This window comes from Salminus brasiliensis, chromosome 2, assembly GCF_030463535.1.
Source record: "Salminus brasiliensis chromosome 2, fSalBra1.hap2, whole genome shotgun sequence".
Classification (NCBI taxonomy): Eukaryota; Metazoa; Chordata; class Actinopteri; order Characiformes; family Bryconidae; genus Salminus; species Salminus brasiliensis.
In genome coordinates, this window is record NC_132879.1 from 57,491,057 (window position 1) to 57,509,578 (window position 18,522).

Sequence of the window (18,522 nt, forward strand, 5' to 3'; positions counted from 1 at the left end):
CCTTTAAAATAGGGATGCACAATGGTATTGGAATCAGGTCAGTATGGGCAGTACTGCATATAGTACAACATTACGCATGTGGATATAACGTTATGTTATGAAGAAATAATGAGTGATCAGGTGTCCCAATACTTCTGTCAATTTATTGCAGCTTTAAAAACGAAAAAGGAGAGGATACTGTGGCGCGGTGAGTGGGGGTCGACGTTCAGAAGATTGCAATGTTATGGCTGGTCGATGTTATGGGGCTGACCACTGACCCTGAGTGATTAAGCAGAAGGTTTGGTCAAGAGCTAAGGAAACTGAGCAGTGCACTGAACAGAAGCCCCTCACAGAGCTGGTGCTTCATCAGAGCATCTCCCAGCATTGTCCATAAATCCGTGGGATCCTTACAGGTTTCACTGAGCAGGTATCTGTTCAGAATCCTGCTGAAGAAAGTGGAGGAGCCTTCATTGGCAGGGAGAATATGGGAGACAGGCTGGTGTATCAGACGCGTGATGGAGGGGCTCAGTGAGCTGTGACACAGGCATACAGCTGTCAATAGAGGACCGAGCAGAAACCCCAGCTCCCTCCACAGCCCCCTGATTGAATATAATTGGCAGTGGGGGGGTGAGTATGTGTGTATGTGGGTGTATGTGTGTGTGTGTGTGTGTGTGTGTGTGTTGCTGGGGTGAGATATCCTCCTAAACAAAGAGTAGCACTGCTGCGCCTGCCAGAACACACACACACACACACACTCAGGCACAGCGAGAGTATCAGCTCTCCCAAAAGCGTGCAGCCAAAATATGACACAATAGCAGCCTCTTGCTCCAGCGGCAGCTCAAACAACAGCCTGGCCGAACACACAGTCAAGTGGGAGAGTGTGTGAGTGAGTGAGCGAGCGAGAGAGAGAGAGAGAGTGAGAGAGAGAGTCCACAGGCCAATATAACCTATGATACACTATATGTCCAAATATTTGTGGACACCTCTTCTTAAATAGGACTCTCTGCAGGAGCAGATGAACATGCACCTATTGACACCATGCTGCCTGAAGCCAGGCGTGGGGATAGAAGAGGGGGAGTGGAGCATGGGGGATCTCTGGAATGATGGTGGTGGAGCTCCATTCAGTATGATGAGTTGAAAAGTTGGGGATGCAATCAAATCCTCACAGCAATGCTCCTCGATTTCAGGAAGAATGAGGAATGAGCAGGCGTCCCAATACTTTTGTCATATAATGTACGAGCTACAAGAAACATGGTGTAAGACTCATCTTCAAGAACTGACTGTTCACTTGCTGTCTAACGGTAAGGTGCTCGGGCTGGGCGAGTGCCGGACAGCTCGGGACCTCTCCGCCCGCCAAATACCTGGCCGAGATGACGATGGAGCTCGGAGGCAGCGGGGCCGGCCGCCTCATCAGTATTCCGCGAAGCACCCCAAGGCACGGCGCCAAAGCTCCGAGAGCTGGCCGGCCGTGACGCTTCCTGATGCGTTTCTGCAGCGGCCTGCCATCCCCGTCCCAGGCCTGGAGGCCGGCTGCTCGCCTGTCTGCGCCGGGGGCGTCCATCCGGCCCGGTGTCAAGGATGAAACGCCAATCAATGCTAACTGCGTAATAGATGGAGGAATAGACCGCCGAGCAACTGGCTGAGCATGTGTCGACGCGTTCGGCGGCCTCACACTTCTGTCAATACACTGTTCCAACAGAGCAGGAGACCAATTGGCCAAATCAAATCGTTAGGGCTCGGGGCTCCGTTTGGGTTCAATCTTGGCCCGATGAGCGCATGCAAATATTTAATGGATTATCAGGCGACCGCGAGCGACTCATTTGTCCGGCCCGTTTAGAGGCTGAGAAGTACGTCCGGCTGCAGAAGGCAAGAGGGAGGTAAACAAACAGGCAGACTGCCTATAGGCCCACAGGGCCACGGCACTGGCTAAACGCAGCCTGCCGCGGTGTGGGACGAGGCTGTTAATGGGAATGCAGTAGAAGACGGCAATTTCAGCTAATGAATGATCGGCGTGGGATTTTTGTGTTTACGCCACTTTTTCCTTACATGTTCCACTTCTGCCTTTAAAACAAACCCCCGAGAGGCACGAGGAGGTAAATGGTTTCATTTCTTTTCTCTCTTAGTTAGCATGCAGAGTGGGGCGCAGGCGATTATAATGTTATGCTATGAAGAAACAATGAGTGATCAGGTGTCCCAATACTTCTGTCAATTTATTGCAGCTTTAAAAACGAAGGAGAGGATACTGTGGGGGTAGACGTTCAGAAGACTGTACTGAGCTTCCCTCTGGCACCATGCAGAGCCATCCTTTTTTTTAGGTGGTTATAATGTTATGCTATGAAGAAACAATGAGTGATCAGGTGTCCCAATACTTCTGTCAATTTATTGCAGCCTTAAAAGCGAAAAAGGAGAGGATACTGTGGGGGTAGACGTTCAGAAGTGTACTGAGCTTCCCTCTGGCACCATGCACAGTCATCTGCATCTTTCAGGTGGTTATAATGTTATGGGGCTGACCTGCCGCGGTGTGGGACGAGGCTGTTAATGGGAATGCAGTAGAAGACGGCAATTTCAGCTAATGAATGACCGGCGTGGGGTTTTTGTGTTTACGCCACTTTTTCCTTACATGTTCCACTTCTGCCTTTAAAACAAACCCCCGAGAGGCACGAGGAGGTAAATGGTTTCATTTCTTTTCCCTCTTAGTTAGCATGCAGAGTGGGGGAGAGAGAGAGAGAGAGAGAGAGAGAGAGAGGGAGGGAAAATAGGCTAAATAAGCAAGAGGCTCATTAATATCACTGAAGGTGCATTTCACTGACAAAGGGCCCCGAGAGGCACCTATTTATTTAGGAAATTAATAAAAGTGAGTGTTTGCCCCGGTGTAAATGCCACTTTCTGTCCACAGCAGCACTTCTGCTCTGCATGGGGAGAGCGTGCACCGCGGCTGCTCTGACCTTGGCTCTAATTGCGTGGCGGACACCAGGGAGAGCCACGGTTCCCCCTAATGGTTTCTAAACAATTTTAAAGGGGCTGCGCTGCTCGGCGACCTTAATTAGTTTGTGATCCTCCGGCTCACGCCCCTAAACCCCACTCTGATCCAGCGGCTGATAGAAGAGCTGGTGGGGGGTCTAGTGGAGAAGCATTAACCTTCCAGGCAGAAAGCAGGGGGACAATTTATAGACTCTTGCATGAGGCCGGAGTCGGAGCCGGAGCCGGAGCCGGAGTCGGAGCCACCAGTGGAAGCATGCAGCAGCAGCAGCATCAGCAGGAGGAGGAATGACTGCACCCAGCTCTCTCTCTCTAGCTGTAATTGCTTAGAACACAGCGAGTGGAAATCTCAGGAGCTGCATTACCATCCCATGACACCATGTGACTAATACACAATCATCTCAGTAATAAAACTATGTGTGAGAGCATTGGGTTGCTATTAGATGAAAGCTGCACGAATAGGAGAGCAAAAACAACACCTAGGTAATGAGGAGAAATAAAAAAAAAATATATATAGAAAAATCATCTGGCGGCTCTGACGTCTTTTACCTTCTGCAGATCTGATTTTATACACCTGAGACAAAGGGGCTGAATGAAACACCTAAACTCAATGATTAAGAGGTGTCCAAATACTTTTGTTCATATGGTATATTAACTATACGTATCCTTACTGTGATAAATTGTCATATCTGGGCCTCAGGCTCTAACGGCATTTGTCTGACGCCGTCATCCAGAGCTCCTACATGTGAATTTCTCAAAGACTCTTACTGGTCTAGCCTGGTGCGCTTCCCACTCATGGGAATCCTAGTCCGCCCTGAGACCCACTACATCTCACCTAAATCTTCTCGTTGAACTGCTGCTGGAGTATTTGACCCAAATGTTGGGTTTGCTGCTGATAAAATGGCTTTCTGGCTCTTCTACATACAGCCCTGTGTAGTGCTCTCAGTAATATCAGCGCTACCACTGTGATGTTCTTTACATATCGCTAAGCCTGGAGTTTTGATCTTGGGCTCAGAACTAGAGCTACTGCCTCAATGGGTTCTTCAAACGCTGCCACAGATGAACCACATTTGGTTCCATTTATTAAAACAAACAAACAAACAAACAAACAAACAAAAACACACCATTGTTCTTCTATCGCATCACTCATCAAATCATTTGAAGATCCTTTATTTATATATGAGTGCAGGGCAGTAGTAGAGACAGCTGCCACTGGACTGAATAACATCCCTGAATTCAGTGATTAAGAGGTGTCCCAATACTTTTGTCAATATACTGTGTATCTGAATTGAACACCTGATTTTAAAGATTAATAAAGTCCATTTTCTCCATAGCATTTGGCTTAGAGTGACATGCCATGGCATAGAAGAACCACATTTGGTTCCATAAAAAAAAAAAAAGATGTAAAGGTTCCTCCAACATCTCTATGGTTCTTCATGGAACCAAAAGTGGAGATCCTTTATTTTCAGGAGTGCAGGATAGTAGCAGAGACAGGAGCTGATGGCTTGGGGCTTGATTTTATACATCTGTGGTTCCACTGGACTGAATAAAACCCCTGAATGCTTTTGTATAATGGACAAAAGTATTGGGACATAGCCTATCGCTAAATCTTGAAGACACAACTCAAGATACTGTTGCTATGGGTTCTTTGAGCGATTCCAGCGGAGGTCCAGCCATGACCTAAGCGTCTCGTTTCTGGGCCGGCCTCCATCTCTCTCTCTCTCTGCCCAGACTGAGGACAGACACTGGCCGCCCAGAATCCGAATGAGTGCAGCCAGCAGCCTAAACAGACAGCAGCTAATTCACTCCTTAAGAGCAGTACTGCTGAGCCTCGCCTCAACCTCTCCACCCAGCTCAAATGGTCCCAAATGTTGTGTCAAAAACGGCTGACAAGCTTCTCCTGGGCATCGATTTGAACAAGAATGGGCATTTTACCAAATGTGTGTGTGTGTGTGTGTGTGTGTGTGTGTGTGTGAGAGAGAGACTCGGGAGTGTTTTTTTTTATTTTTTTTTTTATAATAACACAGGCAAGCTATTTAAGCCTTTGTTTAAAGGCTTAAAGAAACAGATATTCAGCAAAGGCAGTGGTTCTATACAGAAGCATATTACTGGACAAAAGTATTGGGACACCGTCAGAAGCTTCCCATTCTAAACCCATAGACATTATTAATATGGAGCTGGTCCTCCTTTGCTCTAAGCTCTACCAGCAGCAGCAGCAGGTCTGGAGCTCTGCTGCAGTTACTGAGTCAGTTGGAGGCTTTTCTGCACTCTGCTCTGAGCTCAGCACTCGGCCCTGACCCCGCTCTGTAACTTTACGTGGTCTGACAGACACTCGGTGGCTGAGCTGCTCTCTGTGAGCTGTTCCTCCTAAACTCTTCCACTGTTCAATAATAACACCACTCACAGCTGATGGAGGAAGATCTAGGAGGGAGGAGATTTCACCAGCTGACTTGTTGGTGGTGCAGCGGTGTCTCCTATTACATACAGAACCACGCTGGAGTTCAGTGAGCTCTTCAGAACCTCCCGTTCTTTCACTGATGTGTGGAAGAGAGGACTGGCTGCAGGACTAGGGGCAAGGGGACGGAATAAAACAGCTAAATTCAGTTACTAAGAGCGGTGTCTCAATACTTTTGTCAATATACTCCGCATCTGAATAAAAACGCTAAATTCACTGATCAATAAAATAACGTCCCAATACTTTTGTCAATATTGTGTATACATTACGGGAGGCCAATGCTTATTGTAATCGTGAGAAATTGTCACGATGTACTTTTCTAAGCATGCCTGAGCCTCAAACCCTAATGATACACTTGCTGCGCTGCGGGACAGCCTGCTTGTTGGTACATCATCGTTTTGGCATCCCTGTAAAACTTAAAAAAGGTGAACGTCAGACACTAAAAGCACTCTGGCTCACTAGAAACACCCCAAACTATCATCCCACGAATCAATCCGGTTAACACTGAGGGGCAGGAGCAGTGATCGATGCTGCGTGTTTTGCATGGCAGCGCGAGTCTAACTGGTTACCCAGAGCAGAGGCTGCCAGAAGGGCAAGATGCTGTAATTACGAGCGGCGTCCTCCCCTGAGCCCAGCTGTCACCAACTGAGCGTCACCTGTCAGAGGATGTGTTTAACATCACTCAATATTACCCTGGCCTCTGAGGCGACAGCCACAACACACAGCCCTACACTAAACAAGCACTCCAACAAACTACAGGGGATCAATGTTAGTATGCCTGAAGGCCAATTCCAGCGATTCCCAACATTCCTACACAATCAATGGTTAAGATGTAAAAAGGCTCTCGGAGCGGTTCGCTGAGACACACGCCGCTCTAAAGAAGCTGAAGAGAGCTGGAGTGCAGTGCTTACGACTACCGCGGTTTTATTATTGTGTCAGATGCATAATTTTAATCTTCCTGGATGAGGTCATTTTAACATTGTCATCTCTAACCCCTCCACTCAGCCTGACTGTACAGGCAATTTTACTACACTCTTAATCTGGTTTAGATTAATAGAGTTTTACTTATTATTATTTATTATTATTTAATATATTTTAAGGCTTATTATTTTACTATATATATATATATATATATATATATATATATATATATATAATTTTATTTTTTTTTACAGCTTATTATTATTTATTATTATTTTACAACTTATATAAAACAACAAAACTTAAAATAACAATATAATTTTGTTATTTTTTACAGCTTATTTTTATTATTATTTTATTTTTATTTTTTATGGCTTATTTTTTACAGGCTTTTTATTATTTTTTATGTTTTTATTTTTTTACGGTTAATTATTATTTATTATTATTTTAGCAGATTTTTTTCATGTAATACAGTTATTTTGATCACTTTTTAATTTAACAGCCTGGTTTGTTTTATTTATTATTATTTTATTGAACTTTTGTTTTTCTATTTAAATTTTTCTTTCTGTTACTAATTACATTATCCTTCACAGTTCAAACTCCTGATCTGTAATTAACGCTCAGCTACACTGAAAATGCGGATCTCCCTGCTGTATTTACACGGTTCTCATCAGTACCAGTCTGTACACATCTTTTCTACAGCACACCGTTTCACACCGAACCACTCAGTCACCGGGTTCACTCCTAATGACTGAATTATTCAGCAGTTTTTAGAATCCCTGTTTAACTCGTGTTAAATGCCCCGAACGGCACGGAAAACAACATCCTCCTGATGTTGACGTGACCCACAGAACCGGAGAGGCAGAACGTGATCCAAGTACTGCAAGATGAATCCAACAAGCTCAGAGACAAAATCATTTCATGCTGAATCTTCATTATTCAAAGCCGCGATTCCTAAAAGGTTGGCCTGTAGAAAAGCTCAAATGCTTGGTAAAGAATACAAGTTGTTTGTTTGTTTGTTGTTGTTGTTGTTGTGTACTTCACCCCGCTGCACCAATCAACTACAAATCTGCAACCAAAGTCTGTGCAGTAGAGACTAGAGGCGGAGCCAGACTCGCCTACTCATTTGGTAACCCCACCTCTTCTCCCAGACTGAGCCTGAGTGTCTCAGACCGTCTTCACTGAGCTTCCAGTGCAGAAGCAGAGCGGATTTCCCCCTGGATTCCCAGTCTGTCCGGAAAGTGGAACAGTGCTCCACCAGTAAAGGTTCCAATACAGCTCAGGTCCTCCATGCACCGGTCGCTTCCAGTCTGTCTGTCAATCACCTTATTCCTAAGTGAAGCCCCGCCTTCTTAGAATAGAGCAGAATTAAACTGATTTCTGGGGGATAATTAAAAAAGGGCCAATATTAGCACAAGAAGACTAACTGCAGGAGTTTAGAGACACTGGAGATAGAAAATGGGCGGAGTTTTGACACTAAAACATATGAGGATGGGCGGAGCCCAACTGCAACCAGCCAGCAGAGGACCTAGACCTGTGGTTGCTTCACTGTTGCTTTCTGAAGTCGCTGGGTTTTCAAAGCAAAACTAGTTCAGCTTATAATTAGTCTGACCCTTGCTGATCCTTGCTGACCCTTACTGGCCCTGGCTGGCTTCACAGGAATTGCTCTGTTCTTGTCTTGAACACACTTCAAATGCAGTTAAAAAGACCTGCAGTGATTACTCTGATGATTACGAGCTGCCTGCTACACAATTACCACCGCGATATCCCACGCCCAACTGGCTGAGCACTTTCGCTGATCTTCCTAAAGGACTTCTCCAACACTAAGACCTTCCCCAGATCTTCCTGCTGATCTGCTGCCATTATTATTAGAGGTGAACTGCTCTAAAGCACAGCACACAGAGGTACGTAATGTAGGCCGTAATATGGGCTCCTAAAGTGGCCCGAAGCAAAGAGGAGGGCGAGGTCAGAGAACGAGAGACGATTTGCCAAAGCCTGTAACTGCCTGCTGGGAGAGATGCAGAGATCATGTTTATTTTGTTTATTTATAGAAAGTTAGTAGTGTTTATTTTACAGAGTGTTTATTTTACAGAGTGTTTATAGCATTTGTTTTACAGTGTTTATTTTACAGAGTGTTTATTTTACAGTGTTTATAGCATTTGTTTTACAGAGTGTTTATTTTACAGAGTGTTTCTAGCATTTGTTTTACAGTGTTTATTTTACAGTGTTTATAGCATTTGTTTTACAGTGTTTATTTTACAGAGTGTTTATAGCATTTGTTTTACAGAGTGTTTATTTTACAGAGTGTTTATTTTACAGCGTTTATAGCATTTGTTTTACAGAGTGTTTATTTTACAGAGTGTTTATTTTACAGCGTTTATAGCATTTGTTTTACAGAGTGTTTATTTACAGAGTGTTTATTTTACAGAGTGTTTATAGCATTTGTTTTACAGAGTGTTTATTTTAGTGTTTATAGCATTTGTTTTACAGAGTGTTTATTTACAGAGTGTTTATTTTACAGAGTGTTTATAGCATTTGTTTTACAGAGTGTTTATTTTAGTGTTTATAGCATTTGTTTTACAGAGTGTTTATTTTACAGAGTGTTTAGCATTTGTTTTACAGAGTGTTTATTTTAGTGTTTATAGCATTTGTTTTACAGAGTGTTTATTTTACAGTGTTTATTTTACAGAATGTTTAGCATTTGTTTTACAGAGTGTTTATTTTACAGTGTTTATAGCATTTGTTTTACAGTGTTTATTTTACAGAGTGTTTATAGAATTTGTTTTACAGAGTGTTTATTTTACAGAGTGTATAGCATTTGTTTTAGAGTGTTTATAGAATTTGTTTTACAGAGTGTTTATTTTATGGAGTTTTTATAGCATTTGTTTTATAGAGTTTATTTGACAGTGTTTATAAAGTGTTTATTTTAAAATAGTGTTTACTATTTTGTAGTGTTTATAGTGTTTGTTTTATAGCATGTTTATTTATAGTGTGTTTATCATTTTATAGAGTGTTTATTCTTACACAAATGGTAACAACTGTAACAACTGCAACTTCCCTCCTGGGATCAATAAAGCATTTCTGATTCTGATCATGTTGGGGACGGTGGCCCCTAGGAGCCCATTCTGATATACTGAACTCTTTGTGTGACACTAAATGTGACAAACACTCCTCAAAAATCCCCTGATCCCTCTCCTCACACCTCTCTTAATATTGTAATGAACGTGCCTGACTGACAGCCCTCTAAAATTAGATTTGTGTGAAACGTTACCATGGCAACATACACATCCCTGAGAGACAGAGAAGTCGTGTTTTCTTAGCTTTTAGCTTTGTATCTTTAGGGCTTACTGAGGTTCTGATATCTGGAACCGAGTTACCAGCCCCGATACAGATACAAGCTCATGCCGCGACTAGCCGATATTTTGTACTTTGCGTATTTCAGTATTCTGTTCCAGATGGCTAATCGGCGCTGAAGTCAGGTGATTCAGCATCCCAGCGCTGGGACTCCTGACCAGCAGGACCGAGTCACACGCAGATATGGACCTGGGCGCCATGCAGCTCTCATCCCATCAACGTGGGACAGTCTGATCCCTAGTGATGCCACAGCCATCTGTTGCCAGAAGTCCCAGAGAGCCTTGATCTCTCTGGGAGGGTAGGATCTTCTCCCATCACCCCCGTGAAGCAGGCTAGCATGGCCGTCTGTCCACCGCCGTAAGAGAACGGACAGTTAGTGCTGAGCTGTCCAGTGACGTAGGGAATGTGGAGTTAGCTGAGGAGTGGACTGGGATGTGGACGGGATGTGAACTGACCTCCGACAGGAATCCTTAGCTGAGAGGATCAGTGCTACAGTAAGGTGAGGGAGGGCATATTTAGACAGTACAGTAGAAAAAGGCACGTGAAGAAGCGGTTGACTCTCAGCTGGCTGGGTGGTCAGAGCACGGTTAGTACTCATCAGAAGGTTGTGGGTTTGATACCCTGGTCTGCTAAAGCTTTGGGTGAACTACATGACGAAACGAAAAACCGTCCATCCCACACTAAACCACTAGGGACCATCCGGCTGCTGCTGGGCCACGCCCCCAAAACACGCATTGCCCTGAGTTACCTAGGAAACGCCAATTAAAATGGAAGCCAGAAATCTGAGTCCACGCCCCTCACACACTACCCCATGCTCTGCTCCAACCGACGACCCGGAGAGGCGAACAATCTGCAGACCAGAGCCAACCAGCAAGGACTCAGGACCAGACTGAGAATCAGGGCCAAAATCAGGGTAAAAAACCTGTATTATTCAAAATAAAAGTCACTAATACAAACGAACAAACAGACAGTGTCAAAATAAGTCACTTACACCAACCTCATCAAAATAAGTCACTTACACCAACCTCATCAAAATAAGTCACTTACACCAACCTCATCAAAATAAGTCACTTACACCAACCTCATCAAAATAAGTCACCAACACCAACCTAATCAAAATAAGTCACCAACCTTATCAAAATAAGACACCAACACCAACCTTATCAAAATAAGTCACTTACACCAACCTTATCAAAATAAGTCACCTACACCAACCTTATCAAAATAAGTCACCTACACCAACCTTATCAAAATAAGTCACCTACACCAACCTTATCAAAATAAGTCACCTACACCAACCTTATCAAAATAAGTCACTTACACCAACCTCATCAAAATAAGTCACCAACACCAACCTAATCAAAATAAGTCACCAACCTTATCAAAATAAGTCACTTACACCAACCTCATCAAAATAAGTCACTTACACCAACCTCATCAAAATAAGTCACTTACACCAACCTCATCAAAATAAGTCACTTACACCAACCTCATCAAAATAAGTCACTTACACCAACCTTATCAAAATAAGTCACTTACACCAACCTCATCAAAATAAGTCACTTACACCAACCTCATCAAAATAAGTCACTTACACCAACCTTATCAAAATAAGTCACCAACCTTATCAAAATAAGTCACTTACACCAACCTTATCAAAATAAGTCACTTACACCAACCTTATCAAAATAAGTCACTTACACCAACCTTATCAAAATAAGTCACCAACCTTATCAAAATAAGTCACTTACACCAACCTTATCAAAATAAGTCACTTACACCAACCTTATCAAAATAAGTCACTTACACCAACCTCATCAAAATAAGTCACTTACACCAACCTCATCAAAATAAGTCACTTACACCAACCTCATCAAAATAAGTCACTTACACCAACCTCATCAAAATAAGTCACTTACACCAACCTTATCAAAATAAGTCACTTACACCAACCTTATCAAAATAAGTCACCAACCTTATCAAAATAAGTCACTTACACCAACCTTATCAAAATAAGTCACTTACACCAACCTTATCAAAATAAGTCACTTACACCAACCTTATCAAAATAAGTCACCAACCTTATCAAAATAAGTCACCTACACCAACCTTATCAAAATAAGTCACCTACACCAACCTTATCAAAATAAGTCACCAACACCAACCTCATCAAAATAAGTCACCTACACCAACCTTATCAAAATAAGTCACCAACCTTATCAAAATAAGTCACTTACACAAACCTTATCAAAATAAGTCACCAACACCAACCTTATCAAAATAAGTCACTTACACCAACCTAATCAAAATAAGTCACTTACACCAACCTAATCAAAATAAGTCACTTACACCAACCTCATCAAAATAAGTCACTTACACCAACCTCATCAAAATAAGTCACTTACACCAACCTCATCAAAATAAGTCACTTACACCAACCTTATCAAAATAAGTCACTTACACCAACCTTATCAAAATAAGTCACCAACCTTATCAAAATAAGTCACTTACACCAACCTTATCAAAATAAGTCACTTACACCAACCTTATCAAAATAAGTCACCAACCTTATCAAAATAAGTCACCTACACCAACCTTATCAAAATAAGTCACCTACACCAACCTTATCAAAATAAGTCACCAACACCAACCTCATCAAAATAAGTCACCTACACCAACCTTATCAAAATAAGTCACCAACCTTATCAAAATAAGTCACTTACACAAACCTTATCAAAATAAGTCACCAACACCAACCTTATCAAAATAAGTCACTTACACCAACCTAATCAAAATAAGTCACTTACACCAACCTAATCAAAATAAGTCACTTACACCAACCTCATCAAAATAAGTCACTTACACCAACCTCATCAAAATAAGTCACTTACACCAACCTCATCAAAATAAGTCACTTACACCAACCTTATCAAAATAAGTCACTTACACCAACCTTATCAAAATAAGTCACCAACCTTATCAAAATAAGTCACTTACACCAACCTTATCAAAATAAGTCACTTACACCAACCTTATCAAAATAAGTCACCAACCTTATCAAAATAAGTCACCTACACCAACCTTATCAAAATAAGTCACCTACACCAACCTTATCAAAATAAGTCACCAACACCAACCTCATCAAAATAAGTCACCTACACCAACCTTATCAAAATAAGTCACCAACCTTATCAAAATAAGTCACTTACACAAACCTTATCAAAATAAGTCACCAACACCAACCTTATCAAAATAAGTCACTTACACCAACCTAATCAAAATAAGTCACTTACACCAACCTAATCAAAATAAGTCACTTACACCAACCTAATCAAAATAAGTCACTTACACCAACCTAATCAAAATAAGTCACCTACACCAACCTTATCAAAATAAGTCACCTACACCAACCTTATCAAAATAAGTCACTTACACCAACCTAATCAAAATAAGTCACTTACACCAACCTAATCAAAATAAGTCACTTAAAAATAAGTCACCAACCTTATCAAAATAAGTCACTTACACCAACCTAATCAAAATAAGTCACCTACACCAACCTTATCAAAATAAGTCACCAACACCAACCTAATCAAAATAAGTCACTTACACAAACGAATAAACTTGTCATTCCAAAATAAGTTAGTAATGCAAACAAAAATAATTTGAAACTGAAAGCTAAAATTACTGTCTCACATTCACCTCCCCTTTTTCTTTTTGCTGATCCAAAAAACGTGACTTAAAAAACGGATCTGATGAGAACAGCACGATCTGCGCCATAAAGCCATAAACACCACATCTGAGGGGTATAGTGCTTCATTAGCATTGGCTACATTAGCCTGTAGCTAATTTACTAATCTTTATTTAGAGCTGGGATTAAATTGGTAAATTTGATTTTTTGCCACATTTTTCTCCAAGACAAAAGCAAAGTCCAGGATGTTCCAAATCGGAAATGGAGTCTCTCACTAACACACACACACACACACACACACACACACACACACACACACACACACACAGGCTCTTTCGTCTAGTGCCCTGGCCTCAGGGGCGGACTTCTCAGATAATGCTGTTGTAGTGAGCTGCCTTGCTTAACACACATTACTCATCTCCTTCACCTAAGGGGTGAGAATACAGATGGAGTCGCTCCTGCCATATCTAATGGATCAGCCCAGCTTCAGGCAAAACGTTTGAGTGACACATGCAGATACACAAACAGAAAAAAAGAAACGAAAAAGCTCCTGTAGGTAGAATGCGTAGGTGTCCCAATACTTTTGTCCATTTAGTGCATGTTGATTCTGAACATTTTAAATGATCTTAACCGGTTTCTTTAAAACTACAAATTATTCTACATAATCTAAATACACTACACGTCCAAAAGTTTGTGGACACACAGCTTGTGTAGTCCTTGTAGAGCGTACTGCCAATAGAATAGGACTCCCTGCAGCAGATCAACATCCATGACTCTATAAGCACCATGCTGCCTAATAATGCCAGGTGTGGACTAGTAGAGGGGTATAAAGCCCCCCAGCATTGAGCTGTGGAGCAGATGGATGCGTTGAGGAGTTGGGGATAATGAGGTGGGGTGGTGCTCATCATCCAACATCCTGCAGAAGCAGGAGAAACTCTTTGAATATTCTTGATTTCAGAAGAAGCAGTGAATGAATGAGCAGGTGTCCCAATACTTTTGTCCTTTGCTGCTGTTGGCTATTGTTTGAAATGTGTGATTTGGGGTGCAGTTACAGACCAGGTTTGGTATTGTAAAATGGTATTAAATGATTTTCCAGTATCGTAACACCCCCCAACACCCCCCCCTACACACACACACCCCACACCCCCCCTCTACATGCTGTCAGACAAGGAAGAAAAAACAAGACACTTATAATGAACACGTCTCAGAAACTCTGAAGTTTACACTGGAAAAAACTCTTAACACTCGTGAGTGCAGGTGTTGACACACACACACACACACACACACACACACACACAACACCACACCACACACACAGAGCAGGCGACACTAACAACTTGCGAGCAAATGCTTGGTGCTATTAGCGGTGAGTGTGTGAAGGTGTGAGGAAAACAATGAGTGGAGAAAATCATTAGCGCCTATGAGATCCGCTTTGTACACACAAATTACCGCAGTAATTAGAGACAAAACAGCACAAAGGTTCTGGGGCTCCGAGTGCATTTTAATCTACTGGCAGCCGAGAGAGGCCATTCACAGAATACAAATGACCTCCAAGTGTGGGGGACTGTCATCTGGACTCTCTCTCTCTCTCTGTGTGAGCGAGCGAGTGTGTGAGAGTGAAGGAGGGAGAGGAGAGGAGAGGGTGTGTGAGAGAGAGTCCATTCCTCTCTCCCTACACTTCAAACACCCAGGCGTAATTACACAGTCTTTCATCAACGGGGAAAAAACAACCAGACAAAACCCTCAAAGTGGGACACATGGGACTCTCCTGCTGCCTTCTGGGTAACCGTGCTGAAAATATGAGCATGGGCCAACAACTAGCCCCAGCAGCTAGCCACCTACACACACACACACACACACACACACACACACACACACACACACACACACACACACGAGTGCAAGTGCATACACTACAGTGAGTATTACACACGCGACATCATGCCAACCTAACAGCACTGATGTTCTCACGCCTCTAAATCTATTAGAAAATGGGGGGGGGGGGTCCTGGAGAGAGAGTTGGGGGGGGTAGAGAGAGAGAGAGAGAGAGAGAGAGATGGTAGAGAGAGAGAGATGGGAGAGAGAGAGAGAGAGAGAGAGAGAGAGAGAGAGAGAGAGAGAGAGAGAGATGGGAGAGAGAGAGAGAGAGAGAGAGACAGGGGGTAGAGAGAGAGACAGGGGGTAGAGAGAGAGAGAGAGAGAGAGAGAGAGAGAGAGACAGGGGTAGAGAGAGAGAGAGAGAGAGAGAGAGAGAGAGAGACAGGGAGTAGAGAGAGAGAGAGAGAGAGAGAGAGAGACAGGGGGTAGAGAGAGAGACAGGGGGTAGAGAGAGAGAGAGAGAGAGAGAGAGAGAGAGGAGAGAGAGACAGGGGGTAGAGAGAGAGAGAGAGAGAGAGAGAGAGAGAGAGACAGGGAGTAGAGAGAGAGAGAGAGAGAGAGAGAGAGAGAGATGGGAGAGAGAGAGACAGGGGGTAGAGAGAGAGAGAGAGAGAGAGAGAGACAGGGGGTAGAGAGAGAGACAGGGGGTAGAGAGAGAGAGAGAGAGAGAGAGAGAGAGAGACAGGGGGTAGAGAGAGAGAGAGAGAGAGAGAGAGAGAGACAGGGAGTAGAGAGAGAGAGAGAGAGAGAGAGAGACAGGGAGTAGAGAGAGAGAACACCTTCCACGTCTGGGACTCTTTGTGTTGCTACTGTAAGCAGACAGAATCTCACACACACACACACACACACACACACACACACACACACACACACACACACACACATTGTGAGCGTACGCAGGCCCGAGCGGGGTGAAGGGGAATCAATTCACCTGAATGCCGTCCAGCAGCTTGCTCATGCACCAGAAGCTGTCAGCCTCAATGTTCCGCAGCACCTCCTCCTGCAAGCTGGAAACATCGAAATTTTCCACCTCTTCCTCTGAGAAAGGAGAAGAAACAAAGAGGAGAGAGAGAGAGAGAGAGAGAGCGCGCGCGAGAGAGACAGAGAGAGAGAGAGAGAGAGAGAGAGAGACATTAGTACAGCAGGGTACCAACCAGTGGAGGAACTAAGGCCCGGTTTCACTCAGTCCCTCCCTCCTCCGGGGGCTCATATAACCACCTTCACTGCAGCTAATAAAGTAAAGGACCGGCCTTTAACATGCTTTGGGGGCCAAGTGGACCAGGGCTTGTTAAAACCGGGCCTGAAGCGAGTGGATCTGGTGGATAAGGCAGGGCTGACCACGCCTGGTACTGATCTGAAGACCTGGATCAACAGCTTAACGGTGACCAGATCACAAGCCGACCAATCAGACATCATCGCTTCTGCCTGGTCAGGGTCCTGGTGGGTCCAGAGCTAATCCCGGATCACTGGATGCGAGGCAGGAAGATCTCCAGGACTAGGCACCAGTCCCACAGCCCACAGTACCCAAACTCCTCGCACCCCTTCTCCACAGGCCTCTGGGGTCGCACACCCCACGTACCGCCTGCAGCTTGGCTTCTTGGACACTGATAGAAGTATAAGATCTTTGAGGAACTTCTGGAGGTGGAACCTGTTATGATGCTGTGAGGAACCTTCAAGAACTCTTTTTTTTTTTTTTTTTTTTGCAGAAGAAAACGGTTCCTTGAAGGTTCCTTAAACACAGGCTGAGTTTGAGCTCCCCTTCTGCAGATGCAGGCACAGGAAAAGCAGCAGCCATGAGTCCTGGTTCCCATGGCAACCCACAGCAGCCCGCATCCACATAGCTAGCAGAGTCTGAAGGTGATGAGCTGCTCTCCAGTATCAACAACACCATGTTCTCCTGAAGTCACGTCTCGTTCTACTGCTCCACCTGCTTTGACTAGAGCTTTCTAGCAGTCTAGTACAGAGTCCCGACTGTGATGTAACAGTTTGGGGGTTTTGGAATCGGCCTGTTTTTCAGCTCTGTTTGGGATCTGTTGGAGGATCTTTTGAAGGAGGATCTTTTGAAGGAGGAACAGCAGGCTCACTATTCTACTACGCCAAGGTCAAAACTAGGGGTGCACCGATCTGATACTCAGTACTAGTATCGGCACGATACTGGCCAAACTCCCTGGACCAAATATAGAATAAATAAATAAATAGAACAATCCAATCCAATACCCCAAACACTCACGTAAACACAGGGTCAACCCTGCATGCTGGTTTTCTCGTCCAGTGTATCAGGATCAGCGTAGGACAAACACAAATTCATGATCTATGGACCTTCAGACCTTCCTTGTGACTATGCGCCAAGATGGAGATGCATTAACCAGTTCCTCCTGCACTATTTTGACAAAAGTATTGAGACACATACAAACATCTTAAATCAAATATTTAAGCTGCAAATAACGGAGTGTCTCATAAACTCCTGGACATTTTTAGCTGAATAAAGTTACGTCATACTGTCCTAAACGTCCCGCGAAACAGGTCTAAGGGTCTAAGGGGATAAGAGAGAGGGGAGAGGATAAGGGTATCAGTATCGCGGATTCTCAAGGCTGCAGTATCGGTATCGTGAGACCCCTAGTGAACACAGTGTGACATTCTAGAGCCACCTCAAAGGACAAACTATTGATTAAATATTATGGGATGAAAAAGAAGAAAAAGAACCCGATCATTTCTTCCTAGAAGGATGATGCGAGTTGCGTACGATGCGAGGGAGGGAGGAAAATCAGCTCTCGCGCAGCTGACTATCAGAGGGGGCATTAAGAACAGCGGAGGGTGATTTACACAATTAGCGGAGCTGTGCCTCCTGCTCACTTCCGATCTGCTGGAGACGACTCAAACTGCAGCCTGCAGCAGCTGACAGGTTACTCAGGTAAAGCAGAGGCGGAGAGGAGATCTAAGAACTTCTCCCACACACACACACACACACACACACACACACACACACACACACACACACACACACACACACACACTTATTATGGAAGGGCTGCCAGCGCTCTGCTGTCTCCTTGGCAACGGCGGCAAAACCTTGAGGCTCTGACAGGGCTGGAGGGCTACAGCAGAAGCACTCGCGCTGCTAGCAGTCCCAGGACTGTAGTCTCAGACACATGTCCCAGGCACTACACCCCAGGACCCATTCCCCGGTCTTGGGAGTACCTGCCTTGCCTACTTCCTCCAGGAAGGCCTCATTAATGAGCTGATTGGTTGGATGGACTGTGATAGA

General features: G+C 43.9%; 1 protein-coding gene across 3 annotated transcripts in view; it reads right to left on the bottom strand.

The window, feature by feature from the left end:
* The window catches only part of tbc1d22a (TBC1 domain family, member 22a), a 189,697-nt gene that overhangs the window by 90,429 nt on the left and 80,746 nt on the right, over nucleotides 1-18,522 (bottom strand). For all 3 annotated transcript variants that reach the window (XR_011979058.1, XM_072674024.1, XM_072674025.1), the window contains exon 9: nucleotides 16,189-16,295. Coding sequence is in view for 2 of the 3 variants with exons in the window: in XM_072674024.1 (XP_072530125.1) it covers nucleotides 16,189-16,295 (107 nt within the window). In the remaining variant the exon portion in view is untranslated. The remainder of the gene's footprint in view (nucleotides 1-16,188; nucleotides 16,296-18,522) is intronic.